Source organism: Chiloscyllium plagiosum, chromosome 24, assembly GCF_004010195.1.
Source record: "Chiloscyllium plagiosum isolate BGI_BamShark_2017 chromosome 24, ASM401019v2, whole genome shotgun sequence".
NCBI classification, from domain to species: Eukaryota; Metazoa; Chordata; class Chondrichthyes; order Orectolobiformes; family Hemiscylliidae; genus Chiloscyllium; species Chiloscyllium plagiosum.
Window position 1 is genome coordinate 3,619,420 of NC_057733.1, and position 22,339 is coordinate 3,641,758.

At 42.2% G+C, this 22,339-nt stretch overlaps 1 protein-coding gene across 1 annotated transcript in view; it reads left to right on the plus strand.

Moving 5' to 3' along the window:
* The window catches only part of srp68 (signal recognition particle 68), a 58,815-nt gene extending 45,664 nt beyond the window's left edge, over positions 1-13,151 (plus strand). Inside the window, exons 12-15 of the mRNA XM_043714321.1 lie at positions 4,053-4,182; positions 5,695-5,770; positions 8,840-8,892; positions 11,317-13,151. Of these exons, the coding sequence (XP_043570256.1) occupies positions 4,053-4,182; positions 5,695-5,770; positions 8,840-8,892; positions 11,317-11,544 (487 nt within the window). The 3' untranslated portion in view covers positions 11,545-13,151. The remainder of the gene's footprint in view (positions 1-4,052; positions 4,183-5,694; positions 5,771-8,839; positions 8,893-11,316) is intronic.
* Positions 13,152-22,339: the final 9,188 nt, after the last annotated feature.

A 22,339-nucleotide genomic window follows, 5' to 3' on the forward strand; every position in this document is an offset into this window, starting at 1 on the left:
GCTATGAGGATTTTTTTTTGTATAATGACTGGTTAGAATACGCTGTCTGAAAAGTATGTTTGGAGCCAGGTTCAGTCAAAGCATTCTGAACAGAATTAGAGGGTTAAGTGGTTAGCACTGCAGTCTCACAGCGCCAGAGACACAGCACCAGAGACCCGGGTTCAGTTTCAGCCTCAGGCAACTGTCTGGAGTTTGTACGTTCCCCCCATGTCTGGGTGGGCTTCCTCTGGGTGCTCCGGTTTCCTCCCACTGTCCAATGATGTGCAGGTTAGGTGAATTGGCCATGCTAAATTGCCTGTAGTGTTAGTTGAAGGGGTAAATGTAGGGGAATGGGGCTGGGTAGGTTGCTCTTCGGAGGGTCGGTGTGGACTTGTTGGGCCGAAGGGCCTGTTTCCACACTGTAAGTAATCTAATCTAATCAAAATAGAATAACGTGCAGGTAAGTCAAGAAAAGTTGTACCAAAGATCTAATGGATCAAGGCACAGTGGGCCAAATGGCCTATATGTAATAACTCACCTGCTGCTTAAGATCTCTATGGCCATGCCTTTCTCTATCTCTGTAAACCCCTTCAAATCCACTGTGCTCTGAGATGGGTGTCCATCTAATTCTGACCCTAAAATGTCAGAGCAGTTGCCTCAGCTCCAAGCTCTGGAACTCCTTTCTTTACATCGCCCTCCTCCCTCTTTGACCTAGCTTTCCCGAATTACCGTAATGTGACTTGCATTGAATGTTTATAATGCCCTTGCTGAGTCCCTTGGAAAGTTTTATGGTGTTAATTACAAGTTCCTGCGATTGTAAATAGATTTTGTTTGCTTATTTGCTTTTAAGTCCTGCACCACACCCTCTCCCACCTCCAACCTGACTGACAGTACTTTGATTCTAATTAGTGATATCATTGCACAGTAACCCACTGATGGATGTTAATTGTTCCTAACATTTGATTATGCTTACTGATTTGTTTACTTAGGTACACTATCTGCTACTAAGAAACCACATTGGTTTGGCTGTGTTTTACTCAGAGGCAAAGAACTCGAAGCTAAATTCCAATCTTTTCATTTTAAACATGGAATTTCAACCGATCCTATGCTTCTAAATTACAATGCAGGAGTGACCGTTGAAATTGAATGTCCTCTTTCTGTTGCACGGATTTGTGGGGTGCAAAGTATATTGAACAGGAGCAGAAAGTAGGCCTTTTTAGCCCACCAAGTCTGCTGTGCTGTTCAAGGTCATGACTAATCTGATAATCCTAATCTTCACTTTCCCATAGTCCTCGATTCCCTGTCTCAGCCTTGGATAAACTTAACAACCCAGTCTCAGCAGCCTGCTGCTGTAAAGTATTCTACAGATTCACTACCTTCTGAGAGAAGAAGTTCCTTTTATCTGTCTTAGATGTGTGATCCCTTTATTCTGGATTTATCCCCTCTGGTCCTAGACTTTCCCACAAGGGGAAACCACCCCTCTGTGTCATCTCCTCAAGCCCCTTAAGAACCTATTTCAATAATATCTTGTCTCTTCTAAATTCCAGTACAAACCAACCTACTCAATGTCTCATAAGAAAATCCCTCTGTACCCATTCAGGCATTCATTAACAGCAAAGTATTCTTAAATTGCAAATATTTAACTTTTCACATGGTGAAAGTTTGGTTGAAGTTCCTATTCTGAATATCCAGTATATTCTGTGCAAATTTTTGGTTTTATTTCCGGTATTTCAAAACCTGAAATGCAACCAGAATTAGCAGAGAATATACTGAATATTCTGAATGGAGTAGCTCTACAGGTTAGAATTATTAGGTTAGAGTACCCAGCAGTCCCACATTCACTGAAATGTAGCTCAGCCGTTTTCTCCACTAAAAAGTAAACCACCCTTCAGTCGTTGCTCCCTTATTCTTTTTCAGTCAAGTTCCCCAGCCACCATCTTCCCTCGTGGGGTATTTTCTATGGACAGCGGCTTCAACAATGCACCTTATTTATGGTGAGATAATTGAATCCATTATAGCCAGCTATAGACTATAACCAGGCCTGATTGTGTAGCCCTGATGGTCACAAGGGACTGTTGTGGAGCAATGCTGGCATCCCTACCTCTGAACTGGAACACCCAGGTCCAAGTTCCACCTGCTCCAGAGACAATAACATCTCTGTGAAAAGAGCAAAATAAGGAACATTTCGATTTCAGACGACTGTTTTCCCTGGTGCGTCGTAGGCTGAGGGGTGACCTTATAGAGATCTATAAAATCATGAGAGGCATGGATAGGGTAAATAAACAAGGTCTCCTCCCTGGGGTGGAGGCGTCCAGAACTAGAGGGCATAGGTTTAGGGTGAGCGGGAAAAGACACCTAAGGGGCAGAGGGTCGTACGTGTATGGAATGAGCTGCCAGAGGAAGTGGTGTAGGCTGGTACAATTGTAACATTTAAAAGGCATCTGGATGGGTATATGAATAGGAAGGGCTTAGAGGGATATGGGCCAGTGCTGGCAGTTGGGACTAGATTGGGTTGGGATATCTGGTCGGCATGGATGATATGGACCGAATAGTCTGTTTCTGTGCTCTACGTCTCTATGACTCTTATGCAATAGTGGTGATGTTGCTTCAAAGCAAGATGGCCCGGGTTCCAGTCCCAACTGCCTTAGATATGTGTCATAAGATGTCTGAATAGGCTGGTTAAAAATAACAAGCCATTTTAGTTACTAGGTGTGATTGTGGAGCAGTGGCAGTGTCCCTAACTCTGAGTCAGGAGGCTTTGGTTCAAGCCCCACCTGCTCCAGAGATGTATAATAAAGTTTCTAAACAGGATGATAAAATATCTAGCTCTTTCAATCTTGCCTGTGTAATGGGGTGTAGTGAGCCAATATTGGAGTAAATCATTAAAGATAATTTAAAAATGTATCATGGAACAAAGGTGGATTTAAATTAAACAAGCAGTATTCTTGCTTGGCAGCCCCGCCTAGAGAATAAACGCTCCCAGGTGAATAGCAAATAAAAATGAATATGACCCTGACTTAAAATGAGGTGCTGCCCTGCCACCAATTACAACAGGGTGGGGCTTCAACCTGTTGGTCTGCTGTAACCTCACCCCAAATCTCAGGGTGGGGTCCTGCTCATGGAGTGGGGGGGGGGAGGACTGAGCACCTGCCCCACTGTCAGCATTCCCCAGATATCTGTCATCAGCGGGCCAGGGAATTCCCAGGCGCACCTTGCTGCTGTAAAGTGGGACGGTCGTTTGGCTGTCATGCCAAAGAACTTCAGATCTTCAAAACAAAATTAGAAGTGGGCTATTTGTAAATTTGATTTTACCCCACTTCCATCGGAATGCTTCTGCCCCCAGTTCCAACAGAATTTACAGGTAGCAAGAAAAGCAGAGAAGCAGGCAAGTCCAGTCGGCTTGCACTGCCATAATAGAAATGTCAGAGTCTGATATCTGCGAGGCTCCACTGATAGCACCAGGCTGAAGGTTGAGTGTTTAAGACCACTCCAGTCATTGAAATTAGCCCATGCCTGAGAGAGTGCTGCATCATTGGCAGGATCATCTTTTGAAAGATAAATTAAAATAATAACTGCATCAAGCCAATATTTGTGAAAGGTTGAACACTGAGTGTTTCCCGTAAGCGTTGGAGGTATGGTGTGGGGGATTCTGAAAAGGGCAGATGAGCACAATGGCCTGGCCAATCAACCGAAGCAGCTTATAAACCATTCTTCAGAACTGACCTGTTCACAGCAATCTTCAGAACTTCAAAACATTCTGGATATTGTGGTTAAAAAACCTGATTTTCCCCCGTGGGATCATCTTGTTTACACTGATAGGTTAAACTACATAATTTAGTAAGTTTCATGTTAATGGTTTTAGTGGCATGCCATGGTGCTTCATAAATTCAAAATCATCTTTTCACTGAAGTGACTGCCCAGATGCTGATATATCAGATTCGGAAGCTGTTTGGGGTCATCAGGAACTTTTGAATCAGTTTGTTTGTTTCACAATGTACTTCAGAGTTGTAAGATATTTGTGTTCTGGAAAAGGGGCTTTCTCTGCATTGGTCTCAGTGTCCTCTCTTTTCCAGGTGCTTCTTCATTGCCCAATCCTATGTCCTTGTGAAGAAGTGGAGTGAAGCCTTGGTCCTGTATGAGCGGGTCCTTAAATACACATCTGAGGCACAGGCACAGACCACAAAATTTACAAATCATATACAGGTACTGCATTTTGTATGCCACATTTTGTCATTTGTGTTTCCAGATTGTAAACAATGGCAAAAGGACCATAAATAATGCTGTTATTTTGGACATTGCTTCCAGTGGCTGGTTCAAGATATCTAAATAGACTTTTTGGGAAATCAGACCGCTAAACACATGGCAACTCATACTTTGTGTTTTAGTATTTTCCTTGGCCCCCATATTGTTGAGTAGATTGTTTGAGCTATCAAATACAGACCCAAATTCCACGCAAGGTGATGTCACTTTTGAGAAAAGACTACTCAATACATCACTGTTTCTTCTGTCCTCCCATTTACTTCTCTGTGGTCTTATGCACAAGTCAGCTGCTACATCTTCCTTTTTAAACAATAACATTTGCCCTTCAAAAGTAACAGATTGTGAATCACTTCAATGAAATTTAAAGATAGGAGGAAACCTAAGGAAGTTCTCCTGTTGGCTTAACCACTTGTCACCATATTCCTTCTCAGCTTTGTCTATCTAGCAATACTCTAAGTTGGTCTAAGCATTTATTACTTTACATCTCCTTCACTTGAACAGTGTTGTTGAGAATGAATCTCTTTCTCTTTCTCTGTCTCTTATCTGTTGGTAAAACTTCCAATATGATCAAATGTTTGGTTAATGCTATTTAACTTTGAGAATAACACCATCTTTTCTTGGGTTGCATTATGTTTATCAAATCTATGTAGAGTAAAGAGCAGTGAAATAAGCTCGACACAGGTATTCTGGTAAAGGAGAGTTTTGAAATGTTAGGTACTACTTGCAGGATGGGATTTCTCAGTCAGGCCCTGCCTCCTGTTTACTACCTTCGACTGGCACACTGATTTTGGGGTGGTTTTTATTTTATCGGCAAGGGATGTGTAAATCGGCCAGCTTTTTGTTCCTGACAGCAAACCTGTGATCTCTTTTAGACTGTATGGATGTTAGATGCAGAGATAATCAGGCTCCATTGTGACACCTGCCATGATGGAATAGGTTACTGAGGTTCAATCTCAAAGCTCCTATATGAATATGGTCAGTTAGTGACAGGAAACTGAACATTGTGGTTTCAATAAATGGTGCCTTTTCTGGAAACCACTGTTTAAGTAAGGCAGCTTCGGGTTGGCCAGTAGCCCGAATTTACCATTTAAACTAGTTTTCTAAAATATTGTCTGAAGATGTTTTTATGAAAACATTGCAAAATTTTCTCCTACGTTAATTTTGATTGTATTTTGTTACATTTCCTTGCTTCGTGCCTCAATTATACAAAGTTTGAACTAATGTGTTCTCTAAATGTAATATGTCTCAGAATTAAATGAGTATTGAATTGAGTGTAGGTAAGCATAATTTCTGATCGTGCAACTGTGTGCAAGTACAGTGTTTGTATTGCAGTACAAAAGCAGTATTTATGAGAACTATGAAGCTGTTGAGAAAAATGTAATATAGATGCCACAAAGTTAACTCCTGACCACTTGTACAGAAGCATTTGATTAATGTGGTGCTACTTCTGTGCAGGATCTCCCTGATGTGAAGGACCTAGCAGCACGAGTCAATGCTGAGAAATACTCAGTACAGGCAGCTGCTATTCTAGGTGAGTACCTGGGCATTTAATCATGTAGCATAAGTATGTAAGTTAGCTCGCTGAGCTTGAAGGCTTGTTTTCAGACATTTTGTCACCATACTGGGTAACATCATCAATGAGAGTCTCCGGTGAAGTGCTGGTGATATGTCCCACCTCTCTATTTATAGCTCTTGGGTTTCTTAAGGTGGGTGATATCATTTCTGGTTCTTTTTTTCAAGGGGAGGTAGATAAGACCTAAATCAATGTGTTTATTGATCGGGTTCTGGTTAGAATGCCAAGCCTCTAAGAATTCTCGTGCGGGTCTTTGTTTCACTTGTCCTAGGATGTGTATGTTGTCCCAGTCAAAGTGGTGTCCTTCTTTGTATATATGGAAACTAGTGAGAGTGGCTAGTTGGTGTTCATGTATGATGGTAGCAAGTTTCCTGCTAGTTTGTCCGACTTTTTTTTTCAGTTCTTCCGACGTCTCAAAAATTGCTAATATAGCATGATAGTTATCTCAAACTATGTGGAACTTCCAATAAAATGGAAACAGCCAAATTTGGGCAGGAAGGAATAATTTCCGTCTTGACCCCCTTCACTTCCCTAAATTGCCTGACTACTTGTATGTCATCCAGCACTGGATTAGCAGAAATTTCCTTTAGTTGAAGTATTGGGAAGGCTAAAGCTTTGGTCTTTGGTCCCTAGCTTAAAATCACTCCCTAGCCACTGATACCAGAACATCTCCCTGTCCTCTGTTTGTTACTGAAACTGTAAGCTCCTATTTAATTCTTATACTGGACATCCTACCACAGACCACTCTGGCACCCAAATATTTATTTTCACCCTTATGGTGTGATGAGCTCCACCCTTGCATCAGTTCAGCTGAAAGCCTCATTCATTCTGCTGCTACCTTCAGACCTCTCTGTTTCAGTGACCTTGTGGCTAATCTTGCACCTTGGCCTCTCCGTAAACTTGAGCTCAGATACAGTTCCTGCTACTCCTATCCTAATTCATCTAGTTCTGTTATCCATCAGCTGTGCTCGTTGATCTGCATCATACCACAAATCTAATAGTCCGTCAATGTAAAGGTTTTCATCCTTGTTTCGAAATTTCTCCTTATCAAAGTCCTTAAATTACCTGAGCCTTCTACATTCCCAGTTCAGACCAATTGCACATCTTCCTTTTACCCTTAGTGGCTATGCCTTCAATGCCTATCCCAAAACTCTGGAATTCCCTCACTAAACCTCTTTTTTTTTTGCCTCTTTCTTCCTTAAAGACACTGCTGAAAGCTTTCTTTTTGATCAAGTTTAATCAACTATCCTAAGAGCCTTTCATGCTGATCAGTGTCAACTTCTGGTCATTAATTGCTCCTCTATACGAAGTATCTTACTATTTTAGTGGTGCATATGTTGGGAGGTTGTTTTAAATGTGTATGTCATGAAGAGGTAGTGGGCTTATTTGCAGGGATGTATCTGAAAAAAGTACTGGAATTCTTTGCTTAGTGTTGGGATTCCTTCTTTATTTAATGGAGAAGATAATTTAATCTCTGAAGGAAAAAATACTTCCCTTCTGTATACTGATGCATGCTAGCTCCCTAGCAACAGAAGGTTTTGCAATAGTTGTCACCATCTGTACCTGGTGTGCATAGTTGGCGAATTACTCATTGCATATATGTTTAGTAAAGTTACAACTTATGGAATAAAAGGTACAGTAGCAATATGATTAAAGGAAGCCTTATATCTGAGCTGCCTCACGATCTTTTCTGTTCTCTCTCTAATCCCTTCACATATTTCCTGTACAGTAATGCTCAGTACTGCTTGTATCACACTAGTCAGAGGAGAAAGTGAGGACTGCAGATGCTGGAGATCAGAGCTGAAAATGTTTTGCTGGCACAGCGCAGCAGGTCAGGCAGCATCCAGGGAACAGGAGAATCGACGTTTCGGGCATAAGCCGAAGGGCTTATGCCCGAAACGTCGATTCTCCTGTTCCCTGGAAGCTGCCTGACCTGCTGCGCTGTGCCAGCAAAACATTTTCAGCTCACACTAGTCAGAGCTAACCCAACGATTTTCACAGTTGTAACATTACCTTCTTTGCTTTTGTAATATTGGTCCGTGCTGAGGAATCCCATGAAGTCATATACTTTAGAGTCCACACACTCAACCTGTTCTACCACCCTTAATGATTTATGCACGTATGCATCAGGGTCCTCTGCTCCTATACCCCATCTACAATTTTACCGTTATCTTGTATTGCATTGGTGTGCTGCCTACCAAAATAAATCACTTCGTACCCCTTCATTTTTTTCTACTACTTATGCATACATTTCACCAACCTATGTCCTTTCAAAATTCTATACTAGCTTATGATTTGCAATGGTTCCAAGTTTCGCATGAGCTGTAGTTTTTAAACTGTGCCTTGCAGACAAGATTCAAGTCATTAAGATATATCTGGTGGAGCAAGGTTCCAGGGTTGAGCAAGGTTGGACATGTTGTTTTGTTGGAGAAGTTAGGATGGTTATTCTTTGAGAAAAGTGGAGATTTGGTACAGATATTCAAAATCATCAGCTGTCTAGACAAGATGAATAGGGAAATCCAGGAAAGATTGAGAATCTGATGCTCGTTGGAGGGATGGTGGTGGAATGGTAATACTGAAAGCTAGTTATCCAGAAACCCAGGCTAATCCTCTGGATACTGGGGTTCAAATCCCACCATGGTGGATTTTAATTTGAAATAAATCTGCAGTATAAAGCTTGTCTTGGTGATGGTAATACTGACAACTATCATCGATTCTTGTAAAAATCCGTCTGGTTCATTAACGTGTTTTAGTGAAGTAAATTGGGCATTCTTATTTATCTGGACTATGTATGACTACAGACTCCCAGCAGTGTAATAAATCCTTAACTGCTCCATGAAATAACCGAACAACAGGTTAAAGGTGGTTAAGAGTGAGTAGAAATGCTGGCCCGAGCAGCAAAGCTATGTTCCATGAAAGAATAGAGGATATTTCGGCATAAGTATCTTTAGTACTGTCCTATGCATGTGGAGGTATTGTAAATTGCTTATGGTATGCAATTATGTTTTTCATAACCACTGTTCACAGACACAGAGGATGTCTCAGAGATGGTGTCACAGCTTCAAGTCAAAGACAGCAAGGTAAGGGTTTCCTAGACACTTGTGGCAGCTGTCACTCGAGGAAATTGGATTTGAAGATATGGCAAACAAATTGTCAGAAAGAATAGCGCAAACAAAATTGTAAATCACCACATTTGTTCAATCAAATTAACTATATCAAGTGTTTGGCAGAGTATATTCCCATCTTGAGACTGTTGAAGTTGCGATCACCACAGGGAAACATTGCTGTTAAGTGTACACAGCTGCTCAGAGAATTTCCGTTGTGATTCCTTAGAGATCGTCAAAATTATGAAGGGTTACAGTTTTTTCCTAATCAAAACACACATTTCAAGATAGTCGCAAGAATTCGTTGGTAGTACAGAATTCAAATATTGAATAACATACATTTCTGTCAAAGCTTTTCGTATTTCACTCATTGAGAGTTCTCAAGAATTAGCAATGTAAAGGAAAATGTCATTTCTATTGTATGAGAGAAGAGTGTTGATTATTTGTCCAGTGGACTGATTAATAGAAGTGTGGCATGGAGAATGCACCCATTCATGATGACTGATAGTTAACTGCTAAGTTTTGTCAACCTGATGAGTTTAAAATTTTAACAGTCTACTGGTGTATCAATCAGCTCTTCCACCTCGTATGGTACAATGTTGTTTTCCTTTTACTTTGGTATTTCTTATGAATCCTGGTGAACAGCTTCCTCAAAATGTTTCTCTTTTTATCAGCATTACTTACAGGGAATAAAAAATGTTTTGGGGAAATAAATCTCTCTTGAGGAATGCCTGTTATGTGAAATTTTGTAGTGATTTAAACAGATCTGTTCAATCTACTTCAAAGTTGTTTGAAAAATAGGAATATTCAAGGTCATGGAGAGTAAACAGGAGAGCATCTTGTAGTGACACTTGAATGTTGGATGAGTGTGTTGTGTGCTGTCATAGCCAATTATTTAGAGGTTTTTTACAATGATCCAGCCTTCCATTATTACGCTCATTCCAAACTGAAAGTAGGGCATTGAACCTTGTCCGCGTCTCGGGTAGAGGATAAACCTGATTATGCTTGTTCTCCCAGCTTTCATTGGATTATTGAGCGGGCTTTGTTTTGTATATCTGTTTATATTTAGTAAAGTAACTTACTACATGTTGCAGTGAGGGCTTTGTCCTTTCACAGTCTGGGAGATCTGAATATCAACTGAAAAGGTTTAATAGTTGTAAATGGGATCTTCCAACACCAACCTGCCTAAGATGCTGAATGTAATCTGATCGTCCTTCTGACTGAGATCAAGCACATCTCCATAAATGTAGTTTGCCATCTTTCCTCCTTAGCCCCTCAGGAGATTTCAGTGGATTGTCCTTTCAGCCCAGGTAACTGAGTACTATAAGGAGGACATAAGGAAGGCAAGCAATGATGCTGACAGAATGGAAATTGTCTTAATTTTGTTCCTTGTTCTTGCACATATTTCACCGAGGAAGAGAATGTTCTAGATGTTAAGAACTGCTCTGTGGTCTTAAGGGGAATGCTATCAGTAGAGTGGAACCTTTAGGTTAAAAATGCAAAAGCCCAAGAAATGAAGCTATTAGTGCCTTGAAACTGTTGAGGACATGCTGTCTGCTTCTAACCTCCCCTTACCCCATATTCCTCCTGTCGTTAGAATTAAGCAGCACCAAGAGGGGCAATTTGTTCAGTGTGGCTACCAACTCTTTGGGAAAAGATATTTAATTAATCCCATCACAGCCCTTCCCATAACTCCTTCTCCTTTTTCCTGTATTTTGTTTCCTCAATTTAATGGGTTGAGAGCATTTCATTTTGCAAGTCTGTTTCAAAATTGCTTCCACCACTCTCTCAGGAAGTGCATTCCAGATGATCACTCTCAACGGCAAAAAACTCTCCTTTCATAAGATTTTGTCAGTGATCTCTCGCACTGTGCTGGAATGTGTTCAGTTATTCTGTTAGTGGGTAAAAATCTCTATGAACCATGCAGTCCATAGTCAGTCAACATTGAATCAGTTTCTCCCAACTTGGAATGATTTGTAGCATTGTGGTTGGCTTCACAGTCTCTGAGCAAGGTGAGGGAGAAACAGCACAAACCAAGTGGCCGGTTGTGTGTGGACACTTGTTGAGGACAGGACTGTCCCCTTGGTCAAATTAGTACACAAAGAGCAGTGACCTTTGTCTGCAGTTCCACTAATGTGTATTATAATGTACCTTAATGGGTCACCATCTTCAAAAGTGTGAAATTAAAGTTGGAGACATTTTAAGAAATGAAGTATGTGGTTTTAGGAAGTGTTGAGGTGACATTGGAGAAAGGTCTGGTATATAACCCAGTTCACCTACCAGGATTACTGAGCTCACCAGTTCACACGTTGTGATGGTAGTCCCTCTGGTGATCACTGTTTAAGCTGTGCCTTTGCATGTTAGGGCTCTAGATGTGACTAAACTCTGTTTCTCTCACAGCCTCTCAGAGAGTGTTTGGATGTTTTTCGCATCGATCCCTCATTGGTCACTAAAAATGCCAATCTGGTGCGGTTTCCACCGGAATTCCAGCCAATTCCATGCAAGCCTCTGTTTTTTGACCTGGCTCTCAACCATGCAACATTCCCGGCCTTGGAGGACAAAGTGGAACAGAAAGGGCGAGGAGGCCTCACTGGCTACATTAAAGGTTTCTTTGGCTTCCGCGGCTGAAGTTTGGAAAGGCTGGAAGGGATTAAAACAATTTTGTATCGTGTAATGGTTCGAGTCCTGCTCTGAATGTTCAGTATTTCTGAATGGAGTTTAATACTTCAAATGTAACCAGAAACCGAGGGATGCACAGCAAACTGAACTGAACTGAACAATAGCGCAGCCTCACAAGATCCTTATTTCTTCTTGGGTTTTGCAAACTGTTCAACCCTGTTCTTCCAACTGCAGCATGAGGTGTCCAGTCCTTCCCATAGATGTACTAGTGAAAGTCTGAATCTCTTCTCGGCAATTGAAGAAAGCAAATGACTAACATAGTGTCCTCAAATGATAAAACGAAGACTCCTCTTCTGATGTGCTTTTCCTTACAGGCAATCTGAAGTTAGATACTGTACCACTTCAACATTACCCCCCCTCAATAAAGGGAGTCCTAGGAAACAGCAGGGTCTCTGATACTTTCCTTCTTTTTCTCCTCGCAAACAGAATTTGGAGTATACTGTAAATTGGTGTAACCTCCCCTTTTTTTTTAAAAAAAGTGTAGCTCTGAAGATGGTTAAGTTGCAAAGTACCCAGATGAAGTTCAGTTGGGGGGGGGGGGGCTGTGTAATAATAGTATTGCATGTTCTGTCCTTAGAAGGAGGAGCTCCTTATCATGGTATGTATACATAGCACCACATGGACTTTTTACTGCGTGCTTCATTATGTTGCATTTTTAATCATTAGGTTTGAGAATCTCTTGTTATTGATGTTGAGGATCTGGATCTTTCACAAGTGCCATGCTGGTTCAGTTTTTCATTTCACACTCTAATTTATCTAGTCTGCCGCCATCTCCCTTGTTTTGAGCTGGGTAAAGTAGTGTCACTACTTTGTCCACCTGCTATGTTTGAAGACTGGAGTTAGATGGACACTGCCCTGCCTCCAACCCAAACTCTCTTCCAGTTTGTGCAAAAGCCAGCCCATCTGACATGTTCTCAAACAGGGCATGTGATAAAAGGAGGTTGCTGGGGATTCCCAAAACAATATTATGTACATCTGCTACATCCAGCTGACATGACACACAGCCACAAAGAACCTGCCAACCCCACAAGTGCCTGTCTCACTCCCTCTTACTACTGCTGCATATAGACAGACATTTGCGGAAGTGAAGAGAATAGGACTGCTGCAATGCCAGCCCGCCAATGCTTTAAACAGTTTGAGATTGCTGCTGCCTGTTCGTGGACAGCACAGGAACCAGCCTGATGCTGCAATCAGTTCAGTCTGCTGTCAGCTCCTCATCAAATTAATTAATGTCACTGACTGGAAAGGTGAAGATCTTGGCGAATAACTCAAACTAATGAGTTTGTTCAGTCTCTGTGTTAAAATGAGTGCAACCTGGAATCATTCCACAGGTAAAGATTTTTTAAAAAGTTTAAAATGTTGAGAAGAATCCCATATTGTTTCTGAATGAACTGGAATTAAAATCTTCCAAGATTTGAAATTGATGAACATGGAGCCTTTTCTGTTGTACTGTGCCTGGTCTTTAATGAGCAGTTCTTATAAATGGATAAAAGTAGAAAATAGGAATTTTATTTTTTGTCTCAAAGATCCTGAAATAAAGATTAAACTACAGTGAACATTTGAATTGATTGAACTAACCCATCGCTATTGCTCGTTAACAGCTTTACCCAAAACAAATTAGATATATGCCAGGCAGTTGGTGAACTACATAAGGTTTCAGCTTTGACAACATTCATATTTCTGAGTGTGAATATTGTAGACTCAAGCCTGACTTAAGACCGCAACATTTAGGTTGACAGCTTAGTGTAGGAATGACAGAATGCTGGAGGTGTTAACATGATGGTCCAATCTACCTGTCCTGGTGATTGAAGTAAACATTAAAGATCCTATTCCTGCACAATTCCTCCTTCAACCAATATTGTCCAAAATCAGATTGAGTGGTCATTCATCTCTGTGGCACTTTTGCATGTGAAATAGCAAACAATACAACAGCGCTTGGTGTGAAGTAACTAACACCACAGGATGTTTCTGCAAAGAAGGCATGAGATGCCATAAGAATGCAAGTCGTTACCTGTGCATGCCCACACACAAGATTCATTGGCTTGTCTAACCAAGATAATAGTTCTGTCTGGATCAACCAGTGGATCTAGTTAAGTGCATTGCCACAATTTGGCACCTAGCAAGAATGTTACCTAGCTCCCTGAAATTCAAACCCAAATATTTCAACTAGTGAATGATTTAATTTCTTCCTTCCTTTTCAATTCCTCCAAATTTTATTAACAATTGTCTTTTATATAATACCTTTCACATGATCTTTCTTAAACATGTACGATTCTGCGTGTTCTTGACCACATGGGAACTGAGAGAATGATCCTTATGAGGGAGCCTAGAACAAGAGGCAGTTTAAAAATAATATTTAAGGTGGAAGTGGAAAGTAATTTCTGTAAAGGTAGGTAGACTGTAGAATTATTTTCTCTGGGGGCAGAGAATGCAGGGTTGCGCAGAAATTGAGGGCACTATCAGGTCAGCTATTATCAAATGACAGCTGGCTCAAGGGGGCTGTATACTTATCATTTGAAATGTAGTCATTGTTTAATGTCTCTTACAGTGACTCCAGACACATTGCAATATGATTAACTCTAACTGAGCTTTGAAATGGCCTGGGAAGCCACACCAAAAAAAAAAGCAACAAATGTGGTAGCCACTTTCCTTGCACAGGCAGCAATGTGACCCTGGCGGTGCTCGGTGAGAAAAAGACTCGCATTTCTGAAGTGTCTCTAATGACCTGCAGTTGTCTGTGTTTTACTGTTGATTAAGCACTTCTGAAGGGCAGTCACGTTTATAATACAAGAAGCAGCAGCCAATTTACAAACAGCAATGAGATTATGAGCGTATAGTCTGCTTTTGTAATATTGTTTGAAGGATCATTATTGGCCAGGACACTGAAGAACCCACTGCTTGTCTTGGGTATGGTGCTGTAGAATCTCTGGTGTTTATTTGAGAAGTTAGGAATGGCCTCAGTTTAATTCTGCAGCCTTAAGCTTTCAATTAACCCAGTTATCTGGGCATTTGGGTTTTTGTATATTCTAGCAGACTGCAAAAATAAGGCTAATCAGGTGTGGTCATGCAGTAAATTACTTCTCTATTTCTGGTCATAAGTTTGTGGATGTTACTGGACTTTCAGGTGGAGCCATACCACCATTCCGTTGGATTTGCATAAGACCAAACATGGATAGTTAAGCGCACGTGTTTTACATCTCTCATCTCAAATAGTCCCTGACGTTTTGAATGGGCCTGAGCTGGAGAGCTTTAGTTACGAAGACCAATTGAGTAGACTGGGGTTGTTTTCCTTAGAACAGAGGAGACTGAGGGAGCTACATAGAGTCATTCAACACGGAACCAGACCTTGGTCCAACTCGCCCCTGCTGACCACACTGATATAGTCTCATTGCCAGCATTTGACCATATCGCTGTAAACCCCTCATGTTTATGTACCCACCAAGATGCCTTCTAAATGTTGTAATTGTACCTACCTCCACCACTTCCTCTGGCAGCTCCTTCCAAACATGCGCTGTCATCTACATGAAAATGTTACCCCTCAGGTCCCTTTTTAAATCTTACCCCTCTCACCTTAAACCTTGCCCTCTAGTTCTGGACTCACCCTCCCTCGGAAAAAGACTTCGGCTATTCACCCTATCCATGCCCCTCATGATTTAGGTCACTCCCCCCTCAGCCTCTGACCTCCAGGCAAATGATTGAAATGTATGATATTATGAGGGCCTAGACAGGAAGAAACATTTCCCCTTGTTGGAAGCACCAGTGAGTGGGGCATAGATTTAAGGTAAGAGGCAAAAGGTGTCGAGGAGATGTGAGGAAAGAAATTTTCGACAGAGGGTGGGGTAAATGTGGTACTTACTGCCTGTAAGAGTGGAACAGGCAGAAACCCTCAACATTTCAGAAGCATTGAGATGTGCACTTGATGCCAAGGCATACAGGACTAAGGGCCAAGTGCTGGAAAATGGGGTTAGAATAGTTAGATGGGTTATGAATTGATGGGCTGAAGGGTCTTTTTCTGTGCTGTAGATCTGAGTAATTTGTACCTCACCTTACCAGAAGCATGTCCATAACCAGGTGAAATATTCTGCGCCTCCAGTGAACACAAGTAGTATTTGACAAGCAGAGGAGTGATATTTCTCTCATCTCCTGATAATTTCTCAACCAGTTAAAAGGATAAAGTCACTATAGTCTTACTGGACCATAGAGCTGCTCTCTCATTACAGAGAGACAGACTGACAACTGCTGGTCAGTTTACCCTGAGGGTCACCACACCTTAGGCAAGGTGAAAAGGTCATTGTAGTTAATGCAGGAATTGTACTCGTGGACCATAGAGCTGCTCTCTCATTACAGAGAGACAGACTGACAACTGCTGGTCAGTTTACCCTGAGGGTCACCACACCTTAGGCAAGGGGAAAAGGTTGAAAAGTAGAATCATTGTAGTTAATGCAGGAATTGTACTCGTGTTGGTTACACTCTGCAACACAAACAGCCATCTAGCCAACTGAACTAAACCGCTCCCCCCCCCGCTATTCTGTACAAAATGGTTGTACTGTTTCCCATTATACATGTTGTAATGCACTTTGAATGTTCAGTGGTATGAAAGACACCATGTAATGCAAGTTTTGTTTTATTTTGATATAGCTTGTTCCAGGTTTCTCCTGTCCCTTATGGATACAAAATATTTTGATTAATATGACCCCTTTAGCAGAGACCACTTTGCGTTTCTGTCACACAAGTTGCAAATTATGGTGATAAATGAAATTGGAAGTTTTAAAAGCCTAAAAAGAAAATGGGGGTATAATTTGCAGGAGTTCCTTCAGCCTCTCTTTGCTGCTGTGCTTATTTGATGTTCCAGCAGCAGTTTCTATAAGTCAGTGAAGGCAATGCAGAATTTAAAATCCACAGCAATTCTGGTTCCATATCGTTTCGTTAGTTTCACCACTGTCACTCCATAATATGGTGCAAGTTCACCCCCGCTCAGCTGCTGAAACCCTCTACCATACTTTTGTTTCATCTAGACTGAACAATTCCAGTACAACCCTGACTCGTCTCACATTCCACTTGAGGCCATTCAAAACTTTACAACAGGTCCATGTTGTGAATAGGAGCAAGTCCCATTCACCTGTCACTGCTTCTATTCTGTCCGCGCCACAAACCCTTGTGCTCACGGGTGTACATCGGCTTTCAGTCAAGCAACAAGTTGATGGCTTATGTTCTCTGGCTGTATTTCAAATCTCTCCACGGTCTTTCCCTACCCTATCTCTGTAAGTTCCTCCAGCCCCACAACCCTCTGCGATAACTACACTCTTTTACTTCTGATGTCCTTGCCATTCCCAATTATATACCTGTTGTACAATTGGTTGCACCTTCACTTGTTACAATTTCTGCTTTTAGACACAATATCTCCTCATGTCACTCAGTGTCATGCCTTGTTTTACAACAATGTTCCTGTGCAGTGTCTTGAGACATGTCAATACGTTCAGTAGTCGTTGATATGAGTTAGTAACGGGAATTAGGATAATAGTATGCTTTGTAATGCTCCTGCTGGAGGTGGTGTGTGAATTTAATTTCTCATCCTTGTGCAATAGATATCTTACCAGAAAATGTTGGTATGGTTCCTGCTGTCAGCTTGAAATGGCTATTTTCCTTCAGCTAAAAGCTCTCCAAAACTAGTGAACTAATTTGTTTCTGTACTCTGCTGCCAGTTTCATTTGTGTTCCTGTTTCCAACCTAGCCTGGTTCCATGTTGCTGGTTGGGACAAGATGGAGTCAGCAGTCAATTCCAATCCCTGTATTTGCTGTGTTCCTTAAGTTTGAAGGTGCTTTTCACCCTGTCTGAGTAACCTTGAACATGGATGTGCTCACAATAAACTTTTAATTCATCTGTGGGACGTAGGCGTCGCTGGCTGGGCCAGCATTTATTGCCTGTCCCTAGTTGTCCTTGAGAAGGTGGTGGTGAGCTGCCTTCTTGGACTGCGACAGTCCACCTGCTGTGGGTTGACTCAAAATGCCATTACAGAGAGAGTTCTGAGATTTGACCCAGTGACAGTAGAGGAACAGCAATATATTTTGAGTCAGGATGGTGAGTGGTGGGAATTTGAAGGTGCTGTCTGAGGATCTTTGGTGAATTTGAGCACCTTTTGTATATTGTATCCTTTGTATCTTTTGCATCCTTTGAGACCTTTCTGACTTGATTCTTGCATTTTATTTTCACTGCATTGTGAATGTGGGCACTATGGCAAACCTACAACTATTAGCCACCTTTAGTCAGTCTGGAAAGGTGATAATGGGCTTTTCTCTCCAATAACACTCAGGCTTCCAAAATGAGGCTATGTAGTGGAGCCTAGAACACTGATCCTAGCAACAATGAAGGAGTGGTATTGATATGGAGAAAGCAGGATGGTGTTACAATGAAACTTTTTATTTGTTTGTGGGATGTGGGTGACACGTTTATCACCCCATCTCTACAAGCCTGTAAGCCGGAGCTTGGTAAGGCTGTTTCAGAGTTAAGTCAACCATATTGCTACGGGTCCAGAATCACATTGTCGGCCAGACCAGGTAAGGATGGCAGATTTCCTTTGTGACAGGGTGTGCAGTGGAGAGGGATGTACTGCCTTCTATTTTTTTTCAAGATTTTCTATAAAGGTTATATTTATTATTCCCTTTACGGCCTAGTGTCTGGGTTAATTGAGACACCACATTCAACAGCATTGACTAAAACATAGAACAAAAGCAGTCAATTGCCAAGCAGCATATTGTTCGCTAGAACCCTGGAACCATATAAATAAGCCTTGTTGTCATCATTGCTAATTAAACAAATACAGTGTTCCATATTGTGCATTTAAAAACACCAGTTTTGGATTTAAAATGTCGTCAGTTTTGTTTTATATATGTTGCCTTCCCACTGTTAGCCAATCTTACAAGTGCTGCCTTCTACTCAAGGACATTACAACTGCATATATGACACATTTGACCACCTCCATCGAGGAGTTGTTGATCTGTCTGACTGTTATAAAGTCTTCTTTACCTTTGGAGTCCAGATCACAGTAGTGTTTTATTTATTTGTGCTTGGAGACTTTCAGAAAAAGCTGAAGGTTGTAAGTATGGTGTTCTGAGCTGGATGATGTTTCAGATTGAAACATTCTTGATTCCTCCCAAGTGGTGTCTTTGCAGGGCATAGTGAAGTAAGCTCCAAACCTGGCACACAGTCCGCCCACGTGCATTACTGCTATTCCAGGAAACATCCATCTGATTTTGTAGGACATGAGACATTTATTTTTGAGTGATTACTCAGCAAAAAATGTTTCTGTTTTGTCGCAAAATGGACTATGTAGGGGAGATGGTGGTGGCACAGTGATAGTGAACTTGGAGTGTTAATCTAGAGGCCAAGGCTAACACTTTGAGACACGCGGTCAAATTCCAAAATGGAATTTAACTTAACAAATTTGGAATATAAAGCTAGTGTGAATAATGGCCATCAAGACAGCCATCAATGATTGTTGATGAAAATTGGTCTGTCTCTTTAATATCCTTCAACAAGGGAATTTCTCTACCCAATTGACACAGTGGCTCAGTGGTTAGCACTGCTACCTCAGTAGCAGGGACCCAGGTTCGATTCCACCCTGGGGCGACTGTCTGTGTAGAGTTTGCACCTCCGTGCTGTGTCTGTGTGGCTTTCCTCTGGATACTCCAGTTTCCTACCATGGTCCAAAGATGTGCACGTTAGGTGAATTGGCCATGAGAAATGTGATAGGTTAGGGGCCTTGGTCGGTATGGACCCGATGGGCCAAATGGCCTCTTTCCACACTGTAAAGATTCTGTGATACTGTCTGAGGTATGTGACTGCAGACCGACAACAACGTAGTTGATTCTTAACTGGCCAAACAAGCCACTTGAGCAATTAGGGATAGGCCAACAAATCTGGCCTTGCCAGTGACTCCTATATGTAAACAACTATGACTAAAGTGAGCTAGAGAATTCAGAGCAGGCAATGGTGCAGTGAATTTATTCTATCTGCACTGGTGAGTGAGAATTTATCTCATTCCTTTTAAAATGGCTCTTTTTCTTCTTAGACACATCTTTTGGGTCTCAGTGAGAGAATATTGAACACCTCCATACTTGCCTCTTCAACTGTACGTTTTAATAAAATATCACAAAACATTCCACAAACCAGCAATTATCCAAATCTGCTGTCCATATCCATATCAATCCAATTGGTACGTTTCCAATCTGCCCACTGACCCACCTTGACAGCCATCCTAGAAATGCTTCCCATTAAAGAGCCATCGTCATCAGCAAAATAGTGGAAAGTATCATCCACACTGCTATCAAGCAGCACCTGCTCAGCAATAACCTGCTCAGTTTGGGTTCCACCAGGGTCACTTAGCTCCTGACCTCATTACAGCCTTGGTTCAAGCATGGACAAAAGAGCTGAATTCCAGAGGTGAAGTGAGAGGGAAAGCCCTTGACACCAAGACCGGCATCAAGACAATTTTGCAAGACTGAAATGCATGGGAAATGGAAAACAACTCTCTACTAGTGAGTCATACCTGACATATAGGAAGATGGCCGAGATTGTTGGTGGTCAGGTATCTCAGCTGCAGGGCACCTCTGTAGGAGTCCCTCAGGGCAATGTCCTAGGCCCAACTACCTTCAGCTGCTTCATCAATGACCTTCCCTCTATAAGGCCAGGATTGAGGATGTTTGCTGAGGATTACATAATGTTAGAGTCATAGAGATGTACAGCATGGAAACAACCCTTCAGTCCAATCTAATCTCGTCTCACCTGCCAGCACCCGGCCCCATATCCCTCCAAACCCTTCCTATTCATATACCCATCCAAATGCCTCTTAAATGTTGCAATTGGACCAGCCTCCACCACATCCTCTGGCAGCTCATTCCATACACGTACCACCCACTGCGTGAAAGAGTTGCCACTTAGGTCTCTTTTATATCTTTCCCCTCACCCTAAATCTATGCCCTCTAGTTCTGGACTCCCCCACCCCCGGGTAAAGACTTTGTCTACTTATCCTACCCATTCCCCTCATGATTTTATAAACCTCTATATGGTCACCCCTCAGCCTGTAAGGCTCCAGGGAAAACAGCCCCAGCCTGTTCAGCCTCTCCCTGTAGCTCAAACCCTCCAACCCTGGCAACTTCCTTTTTTTCAGGTTTCACAACATCTTTCCGATAGGAAGGAGACCAGAATTGCACGCAATATTCCAATGTCCTGTACAGCTGCAACATGTCCTCCCAAGTCCTGTGCTCAATACAGGAAAGCATACCAAATGCCTTCGTCACTATCCTACCTACCTGCGACTCCACGTTCAAGATCAGCACCATTCATGAGTCCTCAGTTACTGAAGCAGTCCATGTTCAAATGCAACAAGATTTGGACAATATCCTGGCTTGAGCTGACATGTGGCAAATAGCATTTGCGCCATATAAATGCCAGGCAATGACCATCTTCAGTAAAAGGTAATCTAACCATCACTGACATTTAATAGGGTTAGCATAATGAATTCCCCTCCACCACCACCCCAACTATCAACATCCTGGGGGTTATCATTTACCAGAAACTGAACTGGACTCACCACATAAACACAATGGATACAACAGCAGGCCAGAAGCTAGGAAGACTGTGGCAAGTAACTCACTTCCTGACTCCCCAAAGCCTGTCCACCATCTCCAAGGCACAAGTTAGGAGTGTGATGGAATACTCCCCACTTGCTAGGATGGGTGCAGCTCCAACAACACTCTAGATGCTTGACGCCATCCAGGACAAAGCAGCCCGCTTGATTGGCACAAGCATCCAATCCCTCCACATTCGACACTCGTAGACAGTACACACTGCTGCTACTAAGATGCACTGCAGAACTTCACCAAAGATCTTCAGACAGCTTATTTCAACCTCACAACCACTTCCGTCTAAAAGGACAAGGGCAGCAGGTACGTGGGAACAGTACCACCTTAAAGTTCCCCACCAAGCCACTTACCATCCAGACTTGGAAATATATCACCATTCCTTCACTGTTGCTGGGTCAAAACCCTGGAGTTCCCTCCCTAAGGGCATTCTGAGTTTACCGATACCACCTGGACTGCAGCGGTTCAAAAAGGCAGCTCACCACCACCATCTCCAAGAGAATTAGGGATGGGGCAATGAATGCTGGTCCAGCCAGTGATGTCCAGATCCCATGAATGAATTTAAAACTGATTCTACAATGATCTTGGTCCATTCTGTATTTATTGGTGTTCAGTGTTCTCTCTGATTTTCTTGCTGTTTGCACAGACTTCCGAGGTCCATTGGCTTCCGGAACCTTCCAGACACCAATCACAATGGGCGGAACAGCAGAGTGACCACAAAATGATGAATTGCAGTTGGGTCGGGGGGAGGGGTGGGGAGCGAGACTACCAAAGAAATGGATGAATGCTTGGGGTAAGTCAGTGGGGTGTGCAGGGTGTTGAGTGGGTTGGAGGTACAAGTGTGGTCTGTTGAGGGGGTTTGGGGTCTGATCTGGCTGATAAATGAAATGGAACTGATGGGTCCTCAGGATGGGTTGGTAGGTGATAGGGTCCAGAAGGTAGGCGGTTTTGGGTTGATTCAGGGATGTTCCAGGTTGACAGCTTTGTGTCTGGGGTGTGAATAGGGTAGGGGTTGGTGTTCATGTCCGTGGCAGTGTCAGGGTTCAGGGAGTTCAGTGGTGAGTTAAGTGGTTACTATAAAGCTTATCAGAGTTAGAACCATTGA